At 55.9% G+C, this 26,595-nt stretch overlaps 11 protein-coding genes across 11 annotated transcripts; 7 read left to right on the top strand and 4 right to left on the bottom strand.

The window, feature by feature from the left end:
- Positions 1-1,882: 1,882 nt before the first annotated feature.
- Positions 1,883-5,984, top strand: PG998_006491 (uncharacterized protein; the record flags this gene model as incomplete). Its single annotated transcript, XM_066873309.1, has 4 exons — positions 1,883-2,022; positions 2,079-2,290; positions 2,349-3,006; positions 3,110-5,984. The coding sequence occupies 4 exons, from the start codon at positions 1,883-1,885 to the stop codon at positions 5,982-5,984; spliced, it is 3,885 nt and encodes a 1,294-aa protein (XP_066733406.1).
- A 255-nt stretch (positions 5,985-6,239) lies between these two features.
- PG998_006490 (protein-L-isoaspartate O-methyltransferase) lies at positions 6,240-7,061 on the bottom strand (the record flags this gene model as incomplete). The annotated part of the gene is made up of 1 exon (XM_066873308.1): positions 6,240-7,061. The coding sequence occupies one exon, from the start codon at positions 7,059-7,061 to the stop codon at positions 6,240-6,242; it is 822 nt and encodes a 273-aa protein (XP_066733405.1).
- A 1,124-nt stretch (positions 7,062-8,185) lies between these two features.
- On the bottom strand, positions 8,186-9,478 carry PG998_006489 (uncharacterized protein; the record flags this gene model as incomplete). Its single annotated transcript, XM_066873307.1, has 3 exons — positions 8,186-8,758; positions 8,845-9,336; positions 9,458-9,478. 3 exons carry the CDS (start codon positions 9,476-9,478, stop codon positions 8,186-8,188), a joined length of 1,086 nt encoding a protein of 361 aa, XP_066733404.1.
- Positions 9,479-10,537: 1,059 nt separating this feature from the next.
- On the top strand, positions 10,538-11,056 carry PG998_006488 (uncharacterized protein; the record flags this gene model as incomplete). Its single annotated transcript, XM_066873306.1, has 2 exons — positions 10,538-10,555; positions 10,652-11,056. The coding sequence occupies 2 exons, from the start codon at positions 10,538-10,540 to the stop codon at positions 11,054-11,056; spliced, it is 423 nt and encodes a 140-aa protein (XP_066733403.1).
- A 300-nt stretch (positions 11,057-11,356) lies between these two features.
- PG998_006487 (tricarboxylate transporter) lies at positions 11,357-12,477 on the bottom strand (the record flags this gene model as incomplete). Its single annotated transcript, XM_066873305.1, has 5 exons — positions 11,357-11,491; positions 11,541-12,007; positions 12,088-12,219; positions 12,288-12,308; positions 12,381-12,477. 5 exons carry the CDS (start codon positions 12,475-12,477, stop codon positions 11,357-11,359), a joined length of 852 nt encoding a protein of 283 aa, XP_066733402.1.
- A 1,647-nt stretch (positions 12,478-14,124) lies between these two features.
- On the top strand, positions 14,125-16,145 carry PG998_006486 (oxidoreductase-like protein; the record flags this gene model as incomplete). The annotated part of the gene is made up of 2 exons (XM_066873304.1): positions 14,125-14,266; positions 14,335-16,145. The coding sequence occupies 2 exons, from the start codon at positions 14,125-14,127 to the stop codon at positions 16,143-16,145; spliced, it is 1,953 nt and encodes a 650-aa protein (XP_066733401.1).
- A 1,198-nt stretch (positions 16,146-17,343) lies between these two features.
- PG998_006485 (uncharacterized protein) lies at positions 17,344-17,727 on the top strand (the record flags this gene model as incomplete). The annotated part of the gene is made up of 1 exon (XM_066873303.1): positions 17,344-17,727. One exon carries the CDS (start codon positions 17,344-17,346, stop codon positions 17,725-17,727), a length of 384 nt encoding a protein of 127 aa, XP_066733400.1.
- Positions 17,728-17,856: 129 nt separating this feature from the next.
- PG998_006484 (carbohydrate-binding cytochrome b562) lies at positions 17,857-19,265 on the top strand (the record flags this gene model as incomplete). Its single annotated transcript, XM_066873302.1, has 3 exons — positions 17,857-17,908; positions 17,975-18,593; positions 18,656-19,265. The coding sequence occupies 3 exons, from the start codon at positions 17,857-17,859 to the stop codon at positions 19,263-19,265; spliced, it is 1,281 nt and encodes a 426-aa protein (XP_066733399.1).
- Positions 19,266-19,588: 323 nt separating this feature from the next.
- Positions 19,589-21,196, bottom strand: PG998_006483 (uncharacterized protein; the record flags this gene model as incomplete). The annotated part of the gene is made up of 4 exons (XM_066873301.1): positions 19,589-20,431; positions 20,505-20,765; positions 20,812-21,013; positions 21,090-21,196. 4 exons carry the CDS (start codon positions 21,194-21,196, stop codon positions 19,589-19,591), a joined length of 1,413 nt encoding a protein of 470 aa, XP_066733398.1.
- A 1,016-nt stretch (positions 21,197-22,212) lies between these two features.
- Positions 22,213-23,978, top strand: PG998_006482 (uncharacterized protein; the record flags this gene model as incomplete). The annotated part of the gene is made up of 5 exons (XM_066873300.1): positions 22,213-22,590; positions 22,664-22,816; positions 22,875-23,533; positions 23,602-23,714; positions 23,773-23,978. The coding sequence occupies 5 exons, from the start codon at positions 22,213-22,215 to the stop codon at positions 23,976-23,978; spliced, it is 1,509 nt and encodes a 502-aa protein (XP_066733397.1).
- Positions 23,979-24,849: 871 nt separating this feature from the next.
- PG998_006481 (uncharacterized protein) lies at positions 24,850-25,203 on the top strand (the record flags this gene model as incomplete). Its single annotated transcript, XM_066873299.1, has 1 exon — positions 24,850-25,203. The coding sequence occupies one exon, from the start codon at positions 24,850-24,852 to the stop codon at positions 25,201-25,203; it is 354 nt and encodes a 117-aa protein (XP_066733396.1).
- Positions 25,204-26,595: the final 1,392 nt, after the last annotated feature.

The following is a 26,595-nucleotide window of genomic DNA, read 5'->3' as shown; positions in this document are numbered from 1 at the left end:
CGTGACACTGATGAACCAAGTCCACCACCAGCCGAGAAGTCTTTGGTGGAGTGCACGACTGTCTGGTATGAAAATTCTGGTATCGCTTTTGGCAGACCGCATTTGAATTCTGCATTGTCAGTTTAGACTCGACTCAAAATTACTCAGGGTTTGGCATACGAACTTCGACTTAATATGCCTCATCTAATCTGCTATTATAGCGACCTTCCTCCATGGCCAGTACAGCGTCTCGGGGTGTTGTTACCGCCTCAGAGGGTAGCTCATGGCAGGTGATTGGTGTCGCCGCAGGTGATGCAGACAGTTCATTTTGATGCTGAGCTTTAATAACCGGGGCAGGCGACCCTGGCATCGACTTCCAAAGTACGATGATAGATGGATGTGTTGCTACAGACCCAGCGGAAAGCTGATGGCACGTCATTGATGCCACTGCAGGCGATGAAGGAGGCTGTGCATTTGGATGCTGATTCTTACTCGGGGTGCGCATCCTCGTCAGTTTCCAAAGTATGACGAGGAAAGAAGGTATAGCAAGAAAGAGACCAAGTATGGCAATGATGGTCAGGGGCGCCAGCTCCATTTTGGGAGTGGTAGAGCAGAGTTGCGATATGCTAGTACCTGAGTTCAATCGGGGTGAGTCTGATGTTATTGCGAAGTCCACAGAGACTCGAGGCACAGGACGTCTTGAATATATCTACATTCTCTCCGCGGGATCCTCGCGATGTTGAGGCTTCCCAGGCATATGGTGAGTTCGTTGGAAAGCCTAAAGCTTGGCGTGCTACTTTTTCCGAAGATCCTTCAAGTCTTTCTGGAATTGGCCAATTAGATTCGCTTTTGACTTTACGAATGGCGCATATACTGCTTGTGGAATAGGCCAATGAGAGTCATTTCTCGAGATTTGGAGCACTCCAATGGGATTAGGACCCTTGTATCTATCTGACTGATCTATGTACTCGAGGGGTAGGCCCGGCTGCTTAGTAGTAGCGTGCCACGCTGGCCCTTCTCTACGTGTATATATAGGGAGGATTGGCGACTGATCCAGTGCCGGTCTCCTTTGTTCCACTTCTAGTGGAAGGGCAGCGCTTTATTGCTATCTATCTTCTCGGTCTATCTGTCTCTTTTAGTTTTTGTTGCCAGCTGTGGATGCGACACCTTCCCACACTCACTCGCCCTCGCAAGCTGCGCGTAAGGTATTTCGCACCCATGGGTCAGGTGGGTGTACTGTTGTCCAGTTTCGGCTCTGCGCATTGCATTGCATTGCGTAGGGTAACAGTGTGGCGACGACACCGGCAGGCAATGCGCTTGGCACGTTATCTTGCACGGCAAGAACCTTCGCCATCCTATGGCGACAGGGGGTAGATACCTCAGCCCCAGCCGCAGTTTCCGACGTTGCACTCCATACAAACGGGGCGTTAGCCGGAGATCCGCGCCTGAACGGGCACAACCGAGAAGTGCGTATGACATAGTCCATGGATTCGGATACTCTGATTCGTTGATTCCAGAATTGCACCTGCAGCGCAGGCACCAGAGAACCCGTCCATGGTCTTATCTCATGCAAATCTTCTAAAGTCAAGCCAACAGAACTCCGTGTCGCACTGACTGCATTTGTAATCATGGCTGTGATACAACAGAAGGATCCAAGAATAGTTTCACCGGTTGGGGGCTGGGGGCTATATTCAAGTATCGCACCAATTAGGCTTCCGTTTCCATTGTCAATCCTGACACATTTCCACTTGAAACTCGTCCTAGCACTCTAGGGGTCTTCTTCAACGCTTCCATCGTCCTACGGCCAAAGAGTGCATACGTTCATCGGGAACCATACTCGGGAGTTTCGTCTGCCGCTTCAAGCCAGCCACCTCACCCCGCCTCCTCCGCATCAACCATTAACATGTCATCTCGCTCCTCAAAAATACTTCGCGAACAAGAGTGGGAGAAGCGCAAGATAAAGATATGGCATCTTCTGCTACAGGAGAAGAGGCAGGTAGGGGAGATACGCGATCAGATGAGGAAAGAGGGTTTCTGCGCGACGTAAGCACCACTTGATCCAGTGATGGCAATGTGAGGATGTTAATAAGAAGCCACAGCCTGAAAGAGTACGAGTCTCGCTTTAAATCATGGGGATTTTACCTGAACAATCCAATGTCGACCAAGAAATACATCACTCATCGGGTTGAAAAGCGCAAACGTCAGGGGAAAAGGAGTACTGTGGTGGTCGCCGGTATCCAGTGGTCTGACGAAAAGCTCAAGAAAGAGATATGTCGGAATTTCTACTCCACCCAGGAGAAACTGAGAGATCGTACGTAGCATTGGGGTGGAAGAGAAAGGAGGCATACTGACCGGTTGTTTTGGTACAGCAAGCCCTTGCACACCTCCCGGTCCGATGGTATCGGTGTGCTCGCCTTCTCCCGCTGATCTGGTACCCCCGTCAGAATGGCCGGCCGAACTGCCATGGCTGCAATTCAGCAAGATGCTGTTCAAAGCTCCATTCGATCTCATCTGGATGATGGTCCAGCGTCTCCGGGAAGTTAGACTGGGCCTGGACATGAACGAAATCGCTGTTTTCGAGGATCGCTTGACTCTGCAGCACGTAGCTCATCATCTGGGCCTATCTCTGCCAGAGGATATTTCAAGCCCTATCAAGCTATCAATACACCTCCGCACGATCATGCCAGAGACAATCCCAGGGGAGCATCTCATGAGAAGCCAGATCTTCACAAACGACTCCGACATCCCCGCACGCGAGTTCCTCATTCTGGTACTCTATCAGATCTCAAACAGACTGTCCGGCGACATTGTGTGCCAGGCGCGCAGGGATGAGCTCCTTCTAGAGCTCATCATCCAATCAGGTCTTGTTGGATCAAAACACCAGGTACTCGAGGGACCTACTGTTCATTCGATTCTGGAAGAGACCTGGCGTGCTGCTCTGCGACGCTGCCGAAGCAGTGTCATCTCATGGCTGTTGGATCTAGGGATTGACGTCGATCTACACTTCCTGGGTAGTGAATACTTCCGGTGCTGTCGCAGCCCGTTATCAAACGTGATTCTGGAAGCATATCGTGGCGGGGGGATGTTGTTATGACGATGACAAACCCACCCATCCACTCAAGGTATCCAGTCACGAGGGTGAAGAGACATTACGAGCGCTATTGGCCTACCGGGCTTCTCCAGATCGCTTTTGCTGCCAACATCATGGCACACCCCTGGAGTTGGCCATTCGACGAGGCTTACTTGGCATTGTCGAAATGTTCGTGGAGCATGGCATCAACACGCAAGGTCAAGTGTACCTTCAGCAAATGGACTTTGGCAAACTACTTCTCCTGCCCGACTGGGATATTCCACAAGAGATACAGCATGGCATGCTCACTCTTATTCAGGACGTATTTGAAAAGGCGAACCCGTCTCCAGGTGATCTGTTCGATACGTTACTCTCCGCAGACGGGCTGATCACCGCAGCGAGGTACGGGTGTTCAGCATTACTTAGTAAGCTTCGAGCCAAGGGGGCCGACTTCAACTGCCACGATGGAAGAGGAGAGTTTCCCATGGGTGCCGCTATCGCCTGTCGTGGGTCTCATGACGGTGCAATACGTTGCATGACACTGATAGAACTCGGCGCATCAGTTAACTACGAACCAAAGAGAGACTTCGATCGAGAAACCGGTCCATCAGCTCTGCACATAGCGGCGCTTATGGGCGACGATGACACATTGAAGGCCTTACTGAGAAACGGCGCCCACCAGCACGCACCAGCAAGCTTTAACGTCGGCCGAAATTGCCTGTACGGTTTGGGCGGCCCAGTCAAAGGAGAGGCGGATTACAGCGCAAGATCTCCCCTTAGCTGGGCACTGTCGAAACCTTCGAAAGAGTGTGCCTTACTCCTTTTAGAAGCAGGAGCCCCTATAGAAGGCCATGAACTTCTACTCTATCTAGAGTCCTGCTGTTGGAATGGCGATAGCTCCACCGATCTGATAACAACCCTGATCAAAAGAGGAGCGCCGTTGCACTTGAAGAATAGCTCAGGGGAAACTGCACTGGACCTTGCAGTACGTAAAGGGTGTCATGGTGCCACGGACATTTTCTTACGTGCAGGCGCGACCATGAACCCCGCCACATCGCTGGACTGGCTGTCCTACTTCGAGACGTTCATTGCCACCAACGACGACTGCGGGGAAGAGGAATTCAACCGGTTGCTGGAAGAGTTCTATCGACTGTACCCATGCGTCTCTGTCGCGTCTCAGAACGCACGGCTCGAAGGCCTGAGTGAAAGCTACTGCAATCACTGGAACGCCCGGCGATCCGACACGGTGATCGCGAGTGTTCTCCGGCGGTACCCCCAGGCCTACAGCTCCATCGCGCTCGGTGTGGTTCTGAGAAGCCCCGAGAAGGCCTCCTGTCTGCCGACGCTGAGCGAGCTGCTGAGGCGACGACGGCCCGAGTTCATCGAGGAAAGCATCGAGTGGGTGACGGTGTCGTGCTTTGTGAACTACGCCCTCACGCGGAAATCGTCGAACCTCTTGGCGATCCTCGACGTGCTGCTGTCCCAGCAACCGGGGCTGAACGAGATACGCTCGCCCATCCCCGGGTGCAGCCCGCTGGTGCCGGCTCTGGGTCGGTGTTTGGGATGGGCGCTCTTCAAACACCGGGCCTACTCGGCCGAGGATGTGGGGTTCGTCATCGCCGTCCTGGGCCGGTTCCTCGACGCCGGGTTCCGGGTCAGCGCCGTGATAGGCTTGTTTGCCATCGGGGCGGGGTGCTCGGTGCACGAGCTCGAACAGCTGATGGCCCTGGGCTTCGACCCGCGACAGCGGTACCGGTGGTCGCACACGGCCCTGCAGCTGGCGATGCGGAGAAACGACCTCGAGATGGTGCGGTTCCTGGTGGGCCACGGGGTGAACGTCAACAGCCGCCCGCGCTGGGGCTCGACCCCGAAGTCCATCTCCGACATCAGCTGCTGGTCCTGGTCGGGCATAGACCACGGCCCCCACCGGACCGCGCTGCAGTTTGCCGTCGAGAACGGCAACTGGGAGTGCGCCCAGCTGCTGGTCGCGTCGGGCGCCGACGTGAACGCGCCGCCCGCGCGCATCGGCGGCGCCACGGCGCTGCAGGTGGCCGCCATGCAAGGCTACGTCGGGCTCGTGGACTGGCTCGTCTCGAGCGGCGCCGAGATCCACGCACGCGAAGCGCCCGTCGAGGGCATGACGGCCATGGAGGGGGCCGCCGCGTTTGGCCGAATGGACGTGGTCGGGCTTTTGCTGCAGCGCGGCGACTTCGGAGACGGCGAAGGGAGGCGGCAATACGTCCGAGCGGTTGGCTACGCTCGGAAGCTGGGGCACCACGCCCTGGCTTCCTACATGGCGCACCAGGTCGGGTGGTCGGACGAGGACGAAGAGATGCTGGCCCGGGAAGACCTGCTCGAAAGTGTGACCTCGTTCGTGCTACGGTACACGTTCGAGGAGGACGACTGCTGCGACAAAAGCTGCGTAGGCGAGATTGAAAGCGTCGATGACGCGATGGAAGAGCCGGGTTGTTGTTATGCGGCAACAGATCCGAGGAACCAAAGTTCCTATTCCCAGGACATTCGGTCGACGAATCAGGGACAAGGGGAGTTTGAGTTAAGCGGCGAAGAAACTGCCCTGTGGATGTCATGGATGAATCAACCGGACATGGTAGTAACGCCTGCTAGTTCCGAAGTGTCCGATGAGTTCTGGGCAAGTCACAGTCAAATACTTGCAGACATTGATTGGGGGTTTTTGGCCGATGCGCAGTTGGGGCACGAAAAGCTAGAAACCGCCAACGGCCCAATGGTGGGAAAGAATTACGGAAACAAGTGCATCGGCGGCGAGCAGTCTCACCAAAGATTGCTTCAGGAGTGGACGCATATCTTCCGTCAGAGAAACGAGATAGTCCAGAGTGAGCAAGGCCAATGGGGCTGGAGCGGCATGGGCAACGCAACAGAGCCTGAGGTAGACGTAGAAGAAAATGAGCTGGACTAAGAACAGTGTTCGGCGAGAACTCCACTCGACATGTTGTCACAATAGAAAGATGCAGTCAACGGCGGTTCTTTTATGTTTCTCGATTTCAAGCTAGCCAATTATGTATAGATCGCAACCAGCTCATTCCAGGTAGGTCTGATTGAGCAGCTTGGGCGTTGAACTGCTAGTAATAAGAGAGAGGGAATACTGCTATACATAGTTAGGTAGATATGCTGATAATCGCTTGTCAGCGAGGAAAACGTCTCGAGCTGTAGGTTATTCGTAGTAGAGATCACTGTCATAATCACAACGTCCCCCCGCCGCCCCCGGCACATCCGTCAACGGCACGTACCGCACCCCATACCCCCTCTTCCGCGTCACGTTCCCGTCCGCATCCTTATCCACCGTCCAGATATACTGATCCCACCCCTCCTTGCCGCCGACGGGGATGAACATGCGCCCCGGCGCGCGCAGCTGGCTCACCAGCTCTTCGTGCAGCTCTTCGGCCGCCGCGCCGACGTGGATCGCGTCCCAGCCGCCCGCGTCCGCCCCCTGCTGTGCTCCCGGCGCCTCGGCCGCGTGCCCGCCCACGCCCGGCACGCCCTCGCGCGGGCTCGGCTCCACCCACCCCTTGCGCCCGTCGCCGACGCGGAACCGGCACCGCCCGCTCTCGAGCAGCGCGCGCCCCTCGGGGCTCTTGGCCATGTTGCGCTCACCGAGGTCGCGGAGGGCCTCGATGTGCTCGACGCCGACGACCACCCCGTCCTCGCCCGCGAGCTCGGCCAGGACGTGGGTGAGGTAGCCGCTGCCGGAGCCGATGTCGAGGACGCGCCTTGGCCGTCTACCGGGCGCGGGCGCGGGCGCGGGCGCGACGAGCGCCAGCAGCGCCTCGGCGGCGTTGGCGTGCATGTGCGGGGCCGAGATGGTGGCGCCGTGGCCGATGGGCTGGGGGCTGTCCTCGTAGGGCGCGGACGGGGCGTAGTGGGCGCGGTCGACGCGCTGGAAGGCGGCTTTGACGGCGGGGGAGGTCAGCAGGCCGTTGGTCCACAGGTTCTCGACTAGGGCCGCGTTCGAGGAGCCGCTGCTGCGCCACGCCATGGTTTTGTTTATGGCGATTTTGGTTACTTTGGTTCTGGAGCTCGGGAAACGAGAGATAGGTGTGTGGTGGCGTAGCTGCTGCTGTCGGGTGGGAAACGGTGCTGCCGAAGCTGCTTGACGGTGGCAGCAGTATGGGTTGTCTGGCGGTGTCCTGGAGATCAAGGTGCGGCAGACGGTGCCGCGGGGGTTGCGGTTGAGCAGGTATGCCCCGGGGCGGGGGTTGAACTGGCGTAGCACTTTGGTTGGGTTGGGGGTCTCCCCTGATGGCTACTTTGATTTCGTGTGAAGAAGTGGCGAGATCCCCTAGCTACCGCGGGAATCTGCGAATAACTTCCAGGTCTCAATGCCGATGCTCTCTAGCGTTCTAGGTTGCGTGTGAAAGACGGGAGCCAGTCTCTTGAACGTGGCAGACTCGCGGACACTAGCCCATCAAAGTCAACGCCAATGCTTGTTCAGGTGAACTAGGGAGGGCGATAAATTGACTTCACAGGTGAAAGAAAAGCAGGCTGGCAGGGTTAGAAGTGACGATGGCCGAATGTAACTATCACGGCTAGGTGCGAAACTATGAATCAGGCGAGGTAGGCGATGCTTTTCCGTCCGGAGTGGTTGACAAGACGACGACCTTGAAGGTCTGACTGACATGCGTGGAGTGACGTGAGAGGTATGCAAGTGGGATAGTGGAGAGCGAGAGCAGCATGCGGGAGGTCCAGTGTCACTACTACTCCATAGGTGCATATTGTGTCCACCGAAAGACCCTTTTGCCTAAAATACTCAAACTAGCAGAGGTGTGGGGTAAAGTGCCCGCCTCCATGCCGGCTTTGAAACGGGAGTAAAGAGTGAGGAGTGAGGAGTGAGCAGCGAGCAGCGAGAAGCGACGTCAACGAGAATAGGCGGAGAAGATATGTAGACAAACAAAAAGTGCCGTGTTGCTGGGTGACATTGTAGAGCATATATCCATGAGACAAGAGCTTCTATGTAGCTGGCTTCCATTACCAATACCTTCGGATAGGATTCTTGCCAGAAAAGTCCCTAGACAGACCGGGCCAACGCCTGTGCCATGTGTTGCAGTGCATTTGAATTCCACGCCAAAATGTCCTAACTCCTCCCAAAAAGCATCCGTCGTATCATACCACTCTCTCTGAAGACTCGCCCTCCGCAATAATGGGGATCGGGAGGCCGCGGTCCGGGCTTTGCAGGACTAACTGCTCGTGCCGCCTCGCCTTGATGTAGTCGCTGACCGCCCGAATCAGGATGAACCAGCCCACAATCATCAGGATGTAGGAGATCCACTCAGAACTCGCCAGGTCATTCAAGCCGTTGCCTCCTCCCTTTCCATCGCCCGTGCCGACCGCGTTAGGGTCGAAGTCGTGGCTGTTCGGATCCGGCGGTTGCGCATATCCATCCTGAGGGGCTCCGCTCATCCCGTCACCGCCTGGGGCCGCACCCTTCATGTAGAATCCGTATTGAATCAGGATGATACCGAGACCAGCACGGGATCCGTTCTTTGCGGCGTGTGTCGAATGCAGGAGATACGTAAGCAGGAAACCGACGAACTGGAAGGACATGGAGATCATGCCGTTCCAGATGAAGCTGAAGATGGAGCCGACAGGCATCCCGTCGATATAGACTTCGTCGGGGCCACCGAGGCCAGGTGCCAGGATCGTGGTTTCCCAGTAGGGGAGGGGCGGAGTCAGCGGCTGCTTGTTCGTAGGTCTGTTGATCAAATGTTAGTACAGCATATCTACCGCGAAGCGCTATGAGCCCGAGATAAGTGTATACATACGGGAGGTTGTTCTTCCACCACCTTCTCGGCTCGCTCGGGCCTGGCCATCATGTTGGAGAAGACGCCATCTGATTGAATACCGGCACCATAGGTTCTGCCCGGAACATGCGTCGCATTGCTGGCAGCTGAGGGTGTGGGCCACTGCGTCGGCTGTCGGGGCGGCAGCGATGGTGGGCTGGCTGTTGTGTGGCCCGAGGAAGGGGAGTTACCGGCATCCACGGGGAACGAGTTGCCACGAACTAGTCGTTGCCTGTCGTCGGGTTCGTCGTCGTCGCTATCGTCATCGTCATTGTCGAAGGCATCGGCCAGAGTGGGATCGACGCCCTGTCGCCTCCGCTCTACCGACGAGGCTCTGGAATGAAAGGAGGGCGGCGGCGAGTGAGCTGCTCGTTGTGTCTGCCGTATCAACGGGTTCGAAGATTGTTGGTTGGGTGTATCGAAGTCATCATGATCATCATCATCACGGTCATGCTCCTGATCCTGGTTGTTTATCTGATGGCGGGCGAGAATTGTCAGTTTGCGATCGATACACGGACGAACAATGAGTTATGGTGACGGATGCGACACGGCGGGGGAGTCAAGGGAGGCCACCTGGGAGTAGCGTGAGACTTACCCGTTCATACCGTCCGGTCATCTTGAACGAACCGTAGGCGAAATGAGGATGCTGTTGAAAGAAAAATGCGGTTGCGGAGTCGTATCACCGATGATAGATGTGGCGGTTGAATATGGAAGAGTAGAAAGACAACAGGCGGTTGTCGGGTTGCTGTGGTACGATGGTAGTGTCAAGTGGCAATTGAAGGAAAAGGGCGAGTCGGTTCAGGTCGAATGCGATCGACGTTTGGGGTTGCCAGTAGTTTGGTTAGGTCAGCGGAGACGTTTAGGTTTGAGAAAGCCGCACGGGGGTGAGTGAGGCTGTCGGTCGGAGACAATCGTCGAACAATAGGAGTAAACAGAGAATAAAAAGAGAGTCTAGAATCGGGCACACACAAGGATGATCAGGGGAATTGGTTGCATTCTTGATGGAAGCATAAACAAAATAGAGGAGGAGAAAGGATGGCCGAAGAGTTAGGGAATGGATGCATGGATGGAGTTTAGGTGGGAGAGATACGAGACGACGTGCTGCAGGTGCGACGTGCGACGGCCAGACTGTCAATCCAGGGTGTGCCCATGCTCAATGTTATGCCCATGCGACACTTTGGATTGCCTGTGTTCGGGATACGCGGCACTTGAGCACTGTTTTCGGTCTTCTTTGCACCTAAGCGCTGTTGTCTTTTTGGGGGCCACTCCTCTGCGCTGCCCCCTACAGCAGCCCCTAGAATCTAGAAGTAATTGGGCGAATTCCCATTGCAAGCTGAGAGTCTTGGCGCCTAATCCTTTCTTAATGAATGCTGCCTGCTTAGTTAGCTGCGCAACCAACTGCATAACTCCGACACGCCTCAGCTCCAGGGTCTTGCTCCATTAATATTTAGCCTGGTCTCACTCGGAGCCCGCATTCTACCGATCCCCGTGACGCAGCCATGCAAATGTCAGGATCATCAATTTTTGGATAGAGAGCTCCAGCTGAGGCGACGAAATTGCGACAATCTGGCCGCGCGACTCTCCACTTGTGACCACCCCTCCACGGCCTGCAAACCATGTGATCATTTGACAACGCCCTGGCATATCGGAGAAAAACAAAAACAAGATACACATCATGGCCAAGTCAGCACTGGTAGGCTTCTCCTCCTGATCACGTCCCTCGCCATCGGCTAGACCCTGGCTTGGACTGCACTGGACCTGCACTAACCCACCACCGTCTGTTTCCCAGAGCGCGCGCAACCACATCCTCCGAGCCCTCGGCAAGTGGCCCCAGGACATCATCCGGCCTCAGGTCCAGTTCCAGGATGTCCTGCGCAAGCGATTCGAGAGCAAGGCCACCAGCGGCGGGCCGTCGGACCTGGCGGAGCTGAGGCAGGCGAATGCGCTGTACTCGCTGCTGGAGAACCGGTACAAGAAGAAGGTGAGCAACGACGCAGATATAACAAACGCTACCTGCAAGTCCGACTTACTGACCTGGAAATCATTGCAGTACCCCATCACCGGAACACTCTTGCAGCCCAAGAGCAACCCCACCTACTTCCACGACCTCGTGAAAGAGCTGGAAGAAGCACCCAACCGATCATGGCTAGACCGATTCATGCTCCGGGTCAAGGGAGTGGTGCGATTGAAGTAAATGCGATACGATTCCCTGTACCAGTATTTGTATGATATCCCGACACGACGACATGCCACGACATAGAACAGGGGAATGTGACGGAAAATATATAGAAGATTGCCCCTGGAGGCTGTATAATTGGTATTCAAAAGCATGGGAACTTTTGAGAATATGTACATAGATGACTCCATAACGCCTCTCGTATGCCGCTCCTCCTGCAAGACTTTTGGGTATTCTCTAGGAATCTACACAGGCCCCCCAACAGTACATACTGACTGTTTTTGCGCCCCTCGCCTGTGAGCAAAAGATACGCCCTTTTTACAAGTACCTCTCCTCGGGGTCCAGCTGGTTCATGATCTCCATGCTCTTCTCGTACATGGTGAAGACGATGCCGCCGCTCATGACGAGGCGGGCCAGGCGCGGCACGGCGCCGCTCCAGAAGGTGAAGACGCCCTCCTGCTTGAAGATCATGCTGGCGCAGCGGGAAGCTGTTGCCGTAGACCTGCTTGGCCTCGATGCTCTGCATGCGCGTCTTGATGGTGTCGAGCGGCTGCGTGGCGTAGACGGTGACGACGCCGGCCACGCCGCCGATGCCGAACGTCGCGAGGCTGCCCAGCTTCTCGCCGGGCGCCGTGTACGACTCGGCCAGCTGCTTGAGGGACGTGTACGACCCGAACCGCACCGCCGAGTTGGCGCTCTGCCGCGCCGCCGTCGGCACCAGGCCCTGGAAGAACCCCCGGATCCCCCGCTCGCGCGCGATGATGGGGATCGCGTCCAGGAACCCCCGCATCCGCGGCTGCGCCCGCTTGCGCTCGTCGATCAGCGTCGTCTTGATCGACTCGGTCGGCGTCACGGCGAACAGCGACTCGGTCACGCCCGCGCCGAAGCCGGCGATGACGTTGCGCGGGCCCGACACCTTGCCGTTCTCGTCGGCCAGGAGGCGCTTGTAGTGCTCGAAGGATGCGAAGCCTGGTGGTGGTGGCGACAAGGGACGCATCAGCCATGCTTGTGACTGCGGACGCTCAGGGATGGGCAAACAAATCACTTACGAATCGCGGCCTTGGCGGAGTTGCCTATGATGAGCGTCGTGCAGCCGGCATACCACTGCTTGCCAAACGGCGGCCACGGCAGCTTCTGGCCCTCGGCGAGTTTACGGTTCAGTTGCGACCGTGTCTTGGCGACTGTTGGTCGTTCGTGTATGTCAATAAATGGGATTCGTGGTATTTGTCGGAAGGGCGAGTCGACTTACACTCGGCCGGGTAGGTGATAGCTGTTCAAGAGGCAACAGGTCAGCTTCTATTCTTCTGCAGCTTGCTAAGGGTGGCAAGATTTGGACACCCACAGATCTCGACGGCTCCTGCGAGCGCTCCAGCTAGAATCGACCGTGTTGCGCTGGGCTTCTTGGGCTTGGAGCCCGCATCGACTTGCGCTGTCGCCATTGTGTCGTTTGATGTCTGGAAGCGATGTGCACCGGTGCTCGGCTGGACAAAGAAGCAAAGGAGGGTCGAGGCCTAAGTCTGGTCGAGTCCGAAATCCGCAAGCGATGACAGCAATGGCTGGGCTTGCGATGTCGGAAAAGCTGCGTGCGGACGTTGGCGACTCGGAGTTTCTCACAACGAAGGCTGGAGTTTCGTGCTCTCTGCTCCGATGCAGTGCCGAGCTGGGAAATTCTACTACCTAAGCTCCCCACCGCGCCAAGACAAATGGAACGAGGGACTGCCCAAAATTGGTGGGGGTTTTTCCCGACCTGCAGTGCACATCTTTCGAGATCCAGGTTCCTTTAGGTCCCTGTACCGATCATGGCATCATTCGCTCAATCCTACCTAATCGTCAGAATGCGATTGAATGCCAAAGAAGCAATACGCGAGAGGAGCAATCGCACTCTTTGCCGTCGACCTCGTTTATGTATACGTACGACTTGAGGCTTGCTACTTCTATTAATACGATGCACCCCTCGCAGCTACGTCATCCTGTCAGGGCAGACGCTGGGTGCATGAATTCAAACATCAGCATGGACTCAGCATGGACCGGAACCGCTGACCAGATCCATGTGCTTCAGACACATGTGCTTTGCTTTTGATACGTGTGTTGCCAGACCCGTACGATGGATTGGGCAATCCATTATGCATTCGTCCGTCCATGCTTGCTGTTGACTGGGCCACTTGCTTTTCACTGTTGTTGTTCTTACTCACCAACTCACCTGGTTACCTGGTGCTATCTACTAGCTTCAGCCCCTAGATAACCGCCGAATTTCACAAGTCCCTCTTTTCCCCTGCTTAACGTCCAACCTCCATCCATACTGCTGCGGGTTCATTTCGTGGCTGCCCGACTGTGCTTCAGGACCCAGCTTCCTTCGTTTTTGGTGAGCGAGTAGCCGCCCTGGGCTGAAGAAGAAGAAGCAGAAAGGTCTGTGCTAGAACCAGTACTGTTCACGATCTGGTCTGGCCTCTCTCTCTAACCCAGACACAGCCCCATCGCTGACGCAGTGTTGCTCGCGTGGGCATCACGACACTAGACACACCTGACAGCCGCGGGGACCGTCGATGACAAGACGCCGCGGATGGACGGCTAGCTGATCGACAATTTTGACGTGTCGCTGCTAACGGACAAGCAATTTCCATCGTTTTGTTTTCTTCCTATCGACTTTTTACAGCCTGCATGCACACATACTTGGTTGCCTGCTGCCTTTTGACGAGAATTTACTTCCTCATTCAAGTCGTCGTACACGTCTGACAATTGAAAACCCCCCGTCAACCCCTCCGTTCCGTCTTTGGGCGGAGGCCTGCATTTCGTTGGCTTTCCGTGCGGCCGCCAAAAACGCAGGGCCGCTTTCGCCAAGAAATTCGAATGCAAGGAACCCGATGTGTCGCTTTGCCCGCTATTGAACATCGCCTCACACAAACTGAACCACGTATCTGGATAGACACGGACGGTGGCGTAGTCTTCCTTTTGTTTTGACAGGTTGCCGCATACAAGAAGAAAGCCCACCTTCGTTGCATTCAAACTTCACGACTCTTTTTTTTCTCTCATCTCGCCCCCTCATACAATTTTCCTCGGGTAGCTAGCTGCCTGAACCCTCCTCAAACATGGCGGCCGAATATGTTGAGGCTCGCTCCTTGTCTGCTCTCAACGCCCTTGCCGCCAACCCGCCGCAATATCCCGTAAAGCCCAACGAGGCAAGGCAAGATCCGCTCACTCTCTACATCTCAAGAGTGCCCGGTACCAGAGGTATGGCCGACCCAATCACCACTGGACAAGAGTCACATGTGATCATCAAAACTGACATTTCCACCTAGACATTATCCTCTCAACAGCCAGGCCACAGCTCAAGAATGTCTCGGTTACAGACGTAGCCAATTCATTATATTATGTTCATTTTAACACTCCAGAGGATGAGCAAATAGCGGCAGCCGCAGCCGTGGAGGCCACTGGTGGAGAACCAAGGAAGAGTCTTGATAGTATGTCAAGTGCAAATCTCATACCGCGCAAGCCAGTGCGGACTGCACAAGACCCATCTCAACTTCAGAACGCAACGGAAGCACCACCGTCGGGAGTACCCGAAGTTATCACACCCGCTTTAACCCCGGACACAACTGAAAAGGCGAACCCAGTCGGCGAGCGGCATCCCCACTTTCAAGAGCCCTCGACGAACCCGACCCCGAGTGGACCAGGGGGAGATCAAGGACCACCGTTGCAACGCCACCGGCCGCCCTCTGTCATCCAGCGAAAACCTGTGAAGGCGCCCTCTCAAATCCCTAGGGCCGAAGAGGACCACCCACCGCCGCCGCCAGTTCATATGCACCTCCCTCCTCGCCCGGATGAGATTGACAGTCTGCCAGAGTCAGAGCAAGAGTGGCCGCGCCATCCACCTCTGCCCCCACGGCCTAGTGCCCCTGACCACCCTTCTTATCGGGGAGACCCATTCGCCGGATTAGCGCCTTCGCCTCCGTCAACCAGTCGGTCGCCGTCGCCCGGCAAGCGCAAGCCCTTTACTCCTTTCTCGCTGACGATCATTCGTCGCGACCCAAGCACTGGACAGCAATGGAACATTGGGCAGGTCGCTTCCTTTCAGCTGGAGCATCCAGAGATGTTTGTCGAAGAGAAACACATCCCATCTCCCTCCATCAACATTCACCTCGAGGCGGCTGGCTACAACAAGTTCCGCGGCATGCCCATGTCTCTCGGGCACTTCGATGTGGAGGCCCTTAGAGGGAGCCTCGATATGATGCGCCCGGGGACTGGTGCCAGCCGACCGGCACCCCACAGCAACATTGCAAGCAGTATCAACATCAACAACTTGGAGCCCCCAGCCTTCAATAAACCACCATCTCACGGATTCGAACGACAAGTCAAAATGGCGTATGGACCTTCCTGGACGGCTAACATTCGCAATGCATTCCGTCGGCTCGACTCCAAAGATGGTGGTGAGCTGTCCACTTCGCCCAATAAGAAGTTCAGCCACAGCCGGGATACCAGTGCGACGTCAGTCGGGTCGTGGGGCGGGGATTTCGACGGTGGCGAGGCGCCCATCGTCACGGTTCCTGGTCAGGGTCTCAAGCCTCGAGGGTACATGTTCATGAGCCCGTGGGACGGGCGGTGCGAGTTTAGGACAACCAGTGGCGGACGTGGCCTACAGTGTCGCCACATCCTCCCAGGCACAGGCGGCGCTTACAATCCGCTGGTCGACGGGGGCGGCATGGACGGTCCCACGTCCCCTGGCGGCGGCCGAAGCCGGAAGGGGAGCGTGGCGCGAGCCAATATCCAGGAGATCTCGGAGCTGCGCTTCAACCTCCCGTCGGCCGAGCTGTTCGGCAAACCCCCTGCGGACCAGCAACAAGCGCACCTGCACGAAGGTCGTGAACGGATGCGCGACCGGATCCTCCACCAGATGACGAACAAGACGGAGGACGACCTCGACGACTACGAGTACGAGTCTGGCGGCTACGACCTCACGCTCGGGAAGGAGAAGGCGGGCGGCGGCAACCGGGGTAAGCGTGCCAAGATGGGCAAGCTGATCATCGCCGAGGATGGATTGAAGATGCTCGATCTGGTGGTGGCGGCTAATGTGGGCATCTGGTGGTGTGTTTGGGAACGGAAGAATGATTAGGTGAAAGGTTTGGCGCTAAGCCAGTTTGACCGGCCATTCCTTTCTTTCTTTTCCTGCTCATTTGCATTACGAGCGGTCATTGTCATTTTGATAATCGATATCATAATCTGGGGGATGTTCGTGTTTTCGAAAGTTGTCTGTCTGGCTTGTTGGTCGGGTTTCTTCATGTGTTTGATACCATTTGTTTACAATTGGAGGTGGTTGCATCGTCGCATCGGACAGAAAGCAGGGGTGTCTTTTAGCAAAAAAGAGTATGGAGTTTGATTGAATATTTACTCACGCAGCAGAGTCCCATTTCCAACATGTGAAACGGATTGCATTCCTGGCTCCATATCCTGTTTTATGCTTTTCCAACTGCTATTTCAATCATGTACCGAATTCTCACTCAGACCTTCATGTCAGACGCCAGACTCGCCTAGCCGGGTATCTTGCTAGATCAGGGTCGAGACAAGATCTCATCTTGTGTCACCTGATCTCCTTACTCCAACCATTCAATCAGCATGAGCCAGAACCAGTTCGCGAAGATAATCACCAGCCGACCAAATAACTTGAAGAGCTGTCGGGAAGCCCATCGATCTAAGGACCAATATATCAGCGAAATCAGTGAGCAATACATACTCCCGAATCGTCAAGACCGTGGCGACATCATTGCGAACCTGGTAATGGCACCGCCGTAGGAGAGCGCGGCCACCGAGAGACGCTGGGGTCAGGGCGCGCCGGAACTATGTCTACATTCCAACGCCGTCAATTGGTGTCCGTAGGTAAGAAGATAATGCGCGGCCGCGTCGAACGGCAGGAGAGATAAGGCAAGCAGGAACAGCAGGATGCAATGCGACCCAACCTCGAAGCAGTCACTACTTAATTGAGTGGTAATCTACGAGGATTCGATCCGGTTGCGGCACGCAATCCTTGCCCAATACCTCTATCGGCTGGGGTGCCCACCGCATCGGAGGCGAGCACACATGTGCATCTAGAGTAGAAACCCCCACGAATCATGGGAGGCCATTCATTTATCTGTTTCTTGGTATCCTGCACATGCCTAGGAGAGAGAGCCTGCCAGCGGCAGTTGTTGGAGATGCCACGGACCGTCGCAGGGGCGGTGGAGTGACGAAGCTATATGCCAAGCCTGGACCAATAACGGCGTCCCTGTCCCGAGCAAATCAACGGCGAGCCTCTGGGGCAGACGACGCCGATCCCCATGGCCGCCAAGCCGTGGCTACTCTCGAATGCGGACTCCGACACCGTGATGGGAATGGATTCAGGACTGCCCCCGTCACCCGTTGATGCAGAACGAAAAACGCCGCGCAGCTTCTGCGTCCCCCATCGCTGCCCTCCCCCGCACTTTGTCGTCCATAGTCCCCTCTCGTTATGGGCCAGGATCAACAATGCCATGGCTCGCGGACAAGCACGGGACGGCCGGATTCGTCGTCAACGGTCGACTATTTTCCCAGGAATCGACGGCAGGGGGGGACTCGCGCGACTGCCCGGATGCCACGCTGTGCGGGCCTTGCCTTCCTGGATTGGAATGTGGCATGCGTCATCCAATGCGGCAGGCAAGATCGAACCTGAAATGCCCATCTGATAAAAGACCGGGCCACGTTCCACCACGGCATGTCGAGCGAGAGCGCAGTCCCTCGTCTCTTGTTCCATCTCTGTGCAATCACTGGACTTCATCGTTGCCTGTAGCTCGCCAGGTTGTAACGTATCGATCATGCACGCACTCAGCTTCACCGCGGTCTCCGCGACCGTCTTCGCCGGCTTTGGTGAGTGGAAATTGTTGCTAATCGGTCAATTGAGAAGTGCCACTGCTAACCACTGAACCCTTCCAGCCTATGGCCAGACGGCATGCTCGGGCGTGGCGGCGGCCAAGTACCCGTACAAGCTCGCCGAGGGCTGGAGCGCCGTCAAGGTGGCCGACGGCCTCGAGTCGCCGCGGCACATGGCCATGGACAAGCAGGGGCGCCTGCTCGTGGCGGAGCAGGGCAAGGGCCTCAGCCAGCACACCATCGACGCGGCGACGGGCTGCGTGACGGCCAGCAAGGCGCTCATGGCCGACCGGCAGCTCAACCACGGCATCTACTTCAGCCCGGACGGCCTGGCGCTGTACGCCAGCACCGCCTTCAGCGTCTACCGCTGGGCCTACGACCCGGCCACGGGCGCGCTCGACGCCAACACGCGCACCACGCTCGTCACCAACATGTCGACCAGCGGCCACACCACCCGCACCTTGATCATCCCGCCCACCCAGCCGAATTTGTTGGTCGTGTCCGTGGGGTCCGACGGCAACTTCGACATGCCCTCGGTCGACCCTGCCGTCGGTCGGGCGATCGTCAAGGTGTTCGACATCAGCACGGTCCCGGAGGGCGGGTACATCTACGCCGACGACGGTTGGGCTGCCGGCCATGGCCTCCGCAACGAAGTCGGCTTGGCTTTTGATAACAATGAGAGGTAACTACTGCCTACCATAAGATTGAATCCCCGCATCACCCTTTGCTAATATGACCATGCAGACTGTGGGGCGTGGAGAACAGCGGCGACGACCTGGAGCGCATCATCAACGGCAGCTCGACGGACATCCACCAGAACAACCCAGCCGAGAAGCTCAACTACCTCGGCGACGTGTCCAAGCCCAACACGAACTGGTACGGCTACCCGACGTGCTGGACGGTGGGCGAGCCGGGCGAGATCAAGGACGCCTCGTTCAAGATCGGCGACCAGATGATCCAGCAGCCCAACGGCACCTTCGACGACAGCCACTGCGCCGAGCTGGTGACGCCGCCGGCCATGACGTTCGAGAGCCACCAGGCGCCGCTCGACTGCAAGTTCGACGCCGCGTCCGAGAATCTGTACGTGGCCCTGCACGGCAGCTGGAACCGCGACCCGCCTCAGGGCTACAAGCTCGTCGCCGTGCCCTTCACCACGCAGGCCGACGGCGCCTACCGCCCCGTCGCCGACCGCGCCACCAAGCGCGGCTATGAGGAGATCCTCTACCCGGAGAGCGAGGCCGCCTGCTCGTCGACGACTTGCACCCGGCCTTGCGGACTGGTCTGGGATAAGGCGGGGAGGCTTTACATGACGAGTGACACGTCGGGTGAGATCTTCTTGCTGAGCAAAGCTTGAAGGGGGATGGATAGGATGCAAGCCAGCATCGCCATTGTGTTACGGAAGAATTTCTAAACATAAGGAAGACTCTACAACTTACGGTTTACCACGCTTTAAGGCCTTCTTGCCACAATATGAGAGAGTAAATATTAGTTACCTTTTACGACGGCACATCGAAGTCGATCGCAGGATGCTCCCGGGAATATAGTGTGTATAAATCTATGAAAGTAAGGAATGAAGCCGCCAATGAAACCCCAAATTATGCGTGTGCAATGTTAATCTTTAATGCCTATCCCCAACTCTTATTGGTCAATCAATAACCACAGACCCCGAAGCCCCGTTTAGTTGACGACGTAGAAAGTGAAGTGGAGGCAGTTGTTCTTGCTAGCGACGTCGGGCACGCCGGTGCCGCCCTTGATGTAAGCCTTGCCGTGGCCGAGGACCTTGTACTCGTAGTCGACGGCGGCCTGGTTACCCTTGGGGTGGATCCAGTTGCCCTCGGTGCTGGCGAGGACCTTTTCGCCGTTGGGCTTCTTGTCGAGCGCGGCGGCGGGGGCGCCCTTGACGATGTCCTGGGTGAAGCCGTTGGAGACCTTGGAGCCGTCCGTCGACGCCACCGTCGCGGCGCCGTCGCAGCCCTGCTGCAGCGAGATGTCGCCGTGCGCCTTGCCGTCGTTGGACGCCTTGACCTGGAACTCGCCCCACGTGCAGGGGATCTGGTCGCCGCGCTGCACGCGGCCCTTGAACTTGACGTCGAGCGGCACGAAGACGGTCGCGTTGGCGCCCACCTCGACGTTCTTCAGCGGGTGGTCGAAGTTGGCCCCCGCCGTGCCGTTGCCGTTCCAGTAGTTGTCGTAGAAGTAGTACCGGTGCTTCTTGCCGCTCTTGTTGGTCAGCTGGATGCCGGGGCCCAGGGCGGCGGCCGCGGTGCTGAAGGCCGCTTCCTCCGCGGGGGCGGCGCTGATGGTCTCCTCGGCCGCCTCGGAGGGGGCGGGGGCGTCCGTGACGGAAGTGGCAGGCGTGGAAGAGGAGGCGGCGTCCTCGGCGTCGGCTTCGGCGTCGGCTTCCTGGAGAGGGGCCTGGTCGTTGTTGTCTTCTCCTTCAACACTGGCGGCGGCGAAGCCCTGAGCCATGAGGGTCTGGCCGGTGTAGGGCTTGTTTGGGTCAGGAGCAGCGTTGCCGTCCTGTGGGGGATTGATTAGTTGATACGTCCAGAACGAGGGAAAAGAAGGGAAGGGCATGAGAAACAATACTCACGCTGTAGACGATCAGGATGTCCTTGCTGCCCTTGCCGGCGCTGCTCTGCTTGTCGTCCGCCGGGTTGCCCTTGCCGCCGGCCCAAGAACCGACGCCGATGTAGGTGCGGCCGTTGGCGAAGGTGCGGACGAACTGCTCGAGGGGCTGGAACTCCTTGGGCGGGCCGATGCGCTTGACGTTGCCCTTGGAGTCGAGGGTGACGTGGCCCTTGAGCTGGTCGCGCTTCTGCTGCGACAGGCCCTTCCAGGCCTTGTTGCAGGCCTGCATGAAGGTCTCGTGGCCCTTGAACTTGCCGGGGGTCGCCGACCTGCTGGCACGTCATGTTGCCGCCCGCGCCCACGATGTTGCTGATGTCGATCGTGTCGTTGCCCTGCCACCCGGCCTTGGTGATCTCGCACTGCTCGCCGATGACGCCGTCGTGCACCGCGATGATGGCGCCCGACGTGCCGTCCTTGGCGGCGATGTTGGCTCTGGGGGGCGGAGTTAAGGGGTTAGCAGGGTTGCCTAGGCTAAGCGCCTTTGTGTGTATGGAATGCAGAGGTCTGAGACAAAAAAGGGGGCTAGTCGCAATGCTGATTGACTTACTGCTGGTTAGCCGCGATTGTCAGGTTCTTGTCGCCATTGTAGCCGTGGCATTGGAAGGTCTGAGAGTGGTTCGACCTGTTCTTGATTCGAAGATAGTGAGTAGCCATGATGAATGTAATTGATTGTTGAATTGAGTTTGATATTCTTATTACTTTCAAAACACCAATGACTGCGAATAGGGCCTCTTTATACTTTTTGGACCTGAACTCCGCCACAGAGTTCCTGCGTGTCATCATTGCATGAATTGATCTAGATCTAGGACATTTTACCCCTGGCCTGGTTCAAGTGGCCATGATGCTATGCCTTCACCGACATAGTGGTGGCTGAGAAGCTCAGCTGGTTCTCCCAATGATATCACGTGTTACTGTCAAGGCAGCGATGAAGCCAGAGGCGGTATCGCCGGCGCGGCTGCCTTGAAGGAACACAGCCAATGATGGCGCGTGAGCTGGTCCCTTGACTTCATAATGATCATGTCAGACCAAAGGACAGGGCAAGGTACGGGCCGGTTTTGCGAAGGTCGGCGGACTTTCCCACCGCGGAGGCGGAAAGGTGGCGGCGCCAACGTCGTCGACACCGCCCCCGCGACTGGCTCAGGTGGTCTGACTGGCGGATGCTTGGCAAAAGCCCTTGGTTGCCCGAAACGGCAACCCGCCGTATAGAAACCGCAGCCTCGCGAATGGCGAATACGCTGTGCGCACCCAGAGGCGCTGCGCTACGTAACGTCTCGCGTTACGTGAGCGCTGCCGAGCAGGTCACTTGAGCTGACAAAACATCCCAGGTGGTTACGTTCTGCTGTCAGCCTATGAGCGTGGCGGGATCGGGATCCCTGATCACATAGGGCTGATGATATACACTAGCGCGGTGAGAGTTGCCGAGCCACTTAGGAGTCATCATTTGTGACCGAACGTGTTGACGAGGCGTTGGAGTGCAGGTTGAAGCCCATGATGGGAAGTATATAAGGCTTGGAGGAAATCTCGTAAATGACCAGAAACAACACATAGAAACAAAGTCTATATCAACTACTCGGTGCTATCTTTTGTGATTGCATCATTATTCAATTTTCAAATCTCTTCAGAACATCTGCATAACCCCTTTTCACCTAATACCTCACACATTCTTCAATATGGTCATCAAGAAGCGCCAAATCCTCTGGGACTGGACCAACTCCTCCGGCGCAGGCAACCCCGGCGTCCCCGGCAAGCTGGACCAAGTCGGCTTCGGCGCAAACAGCCCCGTCGCCTCGCTGATCAGCTGGAACGCCTGGGTGCCCCCGGAGCTCAAGGGCCGCGTGCCGTTCCGCCCCATGGTCCGCGAGCTGGCCAGCGCTTCGGGCAACGACTGGAGCATCATCCAGAACAACAACTTCCCCATCATCCTCTTCTTCAACGAGCCCGAGCGCCACGGCATCTCCCCGGAGAAGGCGCGGGACATCTGGCTCAAGCAGATGGTCCCGCTCCGGAAGAACAAGGGGCGCAAGCTCGGTTCCCCGGCTGTTGCCTCTGTGCGTATATAATCAATACGTGGATAATTGACGCATTCCTTCGAAATTAAGCTAACACATCTTACAATCGTAGGATGACAATGGTCGCAAGTGGATTGAGAAGTTCATGTCGCTCATTCCCAACGACAAGCCCGACTATCTGTGTCTTCACTACTACTCCACCAACGCCGACGAGGCCATCAAGTACATCACCAACATGCACAACAAGTGGAACAAGATCCCTGTGGTAAGTCTTACAAACTCCTCTATTCGAACCTAGCAGACATGCTAAGTACACCGCGCAGATGGTCACCGAGATTGCCTGCATCGACCGCAATTACCAAAACGTCGTCAAGTTCACCGCCAAGGTCTGCAACTGGATGGACAAGCAGAGCTGGATCGCCGAGTACGGCCTCTTCGACTTCCAGCGCAAGGTCGCCGACGACTTCGTCAGCCCCGCCGCCCAGCTCATGGACGCCAACGGCAACTTCACCGAGCTCGGCAAGAAGTACTGCCACGAGCAGCCCATGAAGGGGCCTGACGGCAAGATCCTCCTGGTCGCCGAGGCGGGCGAGGAGGAGGCGGCGGCGGTCGGCGTGCAGTCCCTTGCGGTCGAGGAGCAGCCGGAGGAAGAGGTGGCGGCGGCGTCAGCTGCTGCTGATGACGCCGAGACTGACGCCCAGCTCATCGAGCCCTTGACCAACGAGGAGGGCGAGGAGACGGCTACGGCCGAGAACGGGACCGAGGAGGAACCCACCATGGGCATCATGGCCATCTCGCAAGATGCTCAGAAGGCCCTCAACCTCCACAACAACAAGCGCAAGGGCAAGAACCTCAAAGCTCTCACTTGGGACGATAAGCTGGCCCAGAACGCCACCGCCTACGCGAAGGTGCTGGCCCAGAAGGGTAAGTTGGAGCACTCGCCGGGTAGCTCGCGCCCCAACCAGGGTGAAAACCTCGCCGCGTAAGTAGTCAACTCTCCCTACATCCCAGTCCTGTGACTCAAATGGCTGACCTGAGTGTATAATGAAGTGGGACGGGCAGCTTGAACTTGGAGAAGTCGGCCAAGATGTGGCTCGACGAGGAGAAGAACTACCATGGCGAAAAGATCCCGGACGGAAACTTTGGCTCCTATGGCCACTACAGTAAGTGATACTCAACCCTGAGAGTTTTAGTGCGGGCTAATACTGACTCCCTCGCCAGCCCAGTGTATGTGGAAGTCGACCACCAAGGTCGGCATGGGGTCGGCCAAGGGCTCCAACGGCTGGACTTATGTTGTCGGCCGCTATTCCCCCTGGCAACTTTACTGGACAGAAGCCGTTCTAATCATCATGCGCCTGCTTCTTATGTTGAGGATTGGGTATCTCCTTGAAACTGGATTTCATACTGTTCGCTCTTTACTTAGATAGATCCCTCCCGGGAATGCATCTCTCCTTTAGTTTCGTTGAATAACAACTTATCCGCCTGCATCTTCTTCAGAATCCCACCATCGACGAAACTATCTGTGGTACGAGCGGTCGGGACGACGGGTGGGTCAAATAATGCTCCGATCCGAGACCATATGTAGCAATCCTCATGTGATGTGAACAGTGAGACACTTTGTATAGCCAATCAATGAGTAGCCCTTTAGGCTGTGACGTAGCTGTGCAGGCTAGCTTTGAGTATTGTCATTTACCACTCTATTCTATAAGAGCCTATTGTTAATACTCTCTCCGTACGAGTTATCCAAGTCATTATGAATACTGCTACTGGCCGTTAGTCGAGCTCTCCTTAATGTTATATTAGAGTTCCTTCCCGACGACGAAATCGTGCAAGTATTTCAGACAACATATGTAGCCCGCATCAACGACATCGGCAATGTTATGATGGTCCAATAGTTGGACCCTGTCTTGATCAGTTGACTGCTTGAAATAAAGTTGTCCTATGACTCTTGAAGATGATCAGATGCACTTCGTCACTGGGAAGAACTCGGAAGAAGCCCTCCTCTCTGGGAACGGATATATCGAGAACCCTGTTCCACATTAACCATTCCTGTGTCATGGAAGTTCGGAATGTCTCAAGATTCCATATCGCCGTGACTTGAAAGCAGCTTCTAACCGACAAAGTCCTTTCGAAACCGGAGGCTCCAAATATATAAGGTCCATGTTCCTATCAGCTTATACGAGGCCAGCTACCCGAAGACAAAGATCAAAAGACCACCCATCCCCATCTTGCGTCTGTTGAACCTCCTTGCCTTCCTTCATCAAGCGCCGCCAAGCTTTTTTTGGCTTCTACCACAAAATGATACTCAGGCTTCAATCTGTCCTTCTTCTAGCCTGGGCGAGCGGTATCATGGCCCACCCCGCGCCACCATCGACCTCGGACCAATCCCTCGGGAGCCGCCAAGTTAACCAATGCGGCCCGCTCTGTACGCGGTGTACGTTCCTGTGCTTCCAAGGCGATGGGCTGTGCGCGACCAATTGCGAGGCCGACTTTGGGCGCGAGTTTTGCGACGACGCGAGGAGGTCGAACGGCGGAGAAGACTTTTGCCCCCAGTCGCGGAACCCGGCGGCTTGCACTGGCTGTCGTATGTGCTTCGGCACCTGCGGACGAGGCCGCGAGGAGTGTGTCCGGGAGTGCGCCAGTCTGGACTAGACCGGTGGCAGTTCCAGGGTGGAGGTTTGCACTGTCTTTGGGCATTATATTGCTTTTCGGTCCTGGGTTCGGTTTTATCCTGCTAGGTTTCCCGGATCTGTTACACGAATGTGTGGATTTACAGTATCCCGTTTTTAATCATGAAGCTCTCCATAGGAGTCTGCTTAGCCTTTTTGCCTGACTTCAAATTGATTTCATCTTTCGCCTCTACTGCAACATGCTCAGCTATCCAGCTAAAATGCAATTTTATGAATGTATCTAGTGTGTAATGGGGAAGCGTTTTGTTAAACCAGACCTCTCAGAGGTCACGTATGATATCACGGACCACCTCTTCGCACTTAGAAGGGAGACTAGCTGTCAGGCCAGTCTCGCACCGTCGACCATCTTTGACTTGGGAGCTATCCCCTGGCAAGGTGTTAGTGAAGTCGTCAGCCTGTACCAACTATGGCTAAGAGATTCCCCTTTTAGTAGCAAGTACCTATGTTCTAGTCGGCAATCGGGCAAGGGGGACGTCGCTATAGCTGCTCTATAGGTAAGCTTAGCAAGACCCGCCTCGTCCTATAGCGTGTCAGGATCGCGATTCTTTATTTCCTTAATATAACCCACCCCAGTGGCATTATAGCCCCTAGTTTAGAAGGAGCAGACACAATATAAGTTCACACTCCCCCTTGCTAACTCCCCCCTTGCTAACAAGCTATTTTTAATATAATCTCACCTAAATACTTTATGTAATTTATAGTATAAAATTGAATAAAATAGCTAAAAAATACCGTTTCTTTTAAATGAAATCGATTATAGAATTAATAAATTAGCGTATCTGAATATATGGGCTATGTCATCCGTACATTCGAAAATTTATATTCACATCTTCTATGCATATCCAGTGAGGCTTGTGGTGTTCGACAATAGTGTATCAATGGCCATTCAAAATGGTGCGCACTGCTGGTTTCTTTTGTCGAGACGAAATTATATTTACCATTTACCTACGTGTTGGCCAAACTCCGCCCTCCGAGGTATGGCAATCCTTAAGTAGATGAAGTTCAACTCTTGCCTGATTGTCGTTATGGGGAACATTGGCAATGACTGCCTTCTCAATCATTAGGAGTAAGCGGTATCTGCGGTGGAAAGGCGTATAGAACTGTGGGCTAACCGTAAAAAGATCTTCCACAGGGGAAATCAGAAACTGCACATAGTCCTAGATGTGAAGGGTCGTCCGCCCAGTTTGTTTGCAAGCGTGCATACAGATGTACCTAATGATGCATGTAGTGCATGACCAGCCTAATGGCTAAAGTGGATTTCTTATTGGTCTATTCCAAACATTGAGATACAGAAACCATCGTGTTTGGGCTGCAAGCATACCCGTTTGCATAGCCGACCACAAGGACAAATACT

Source organism: Apiospora kogelbergensis (genome assembly GCF_038363985.1).
Source record: "Apiospora kogelbergensis strain CBS 113332 chromosome Unknown utg000003l_segment0_segment0, whole genome shotgun sequence".
Classification (NCBI taxonomy): Eukaryota; Fungi; Ascomycota; class Sordariomycetes; order Amphisphaeriales; family Apiosporaceae; genus Apiospora; species Apiospora kogelbergensis.
Note: the sequence above shows the minus strand (reverse complement) of the source record. Positions and strands in the feature narration are given on the sequence as shown.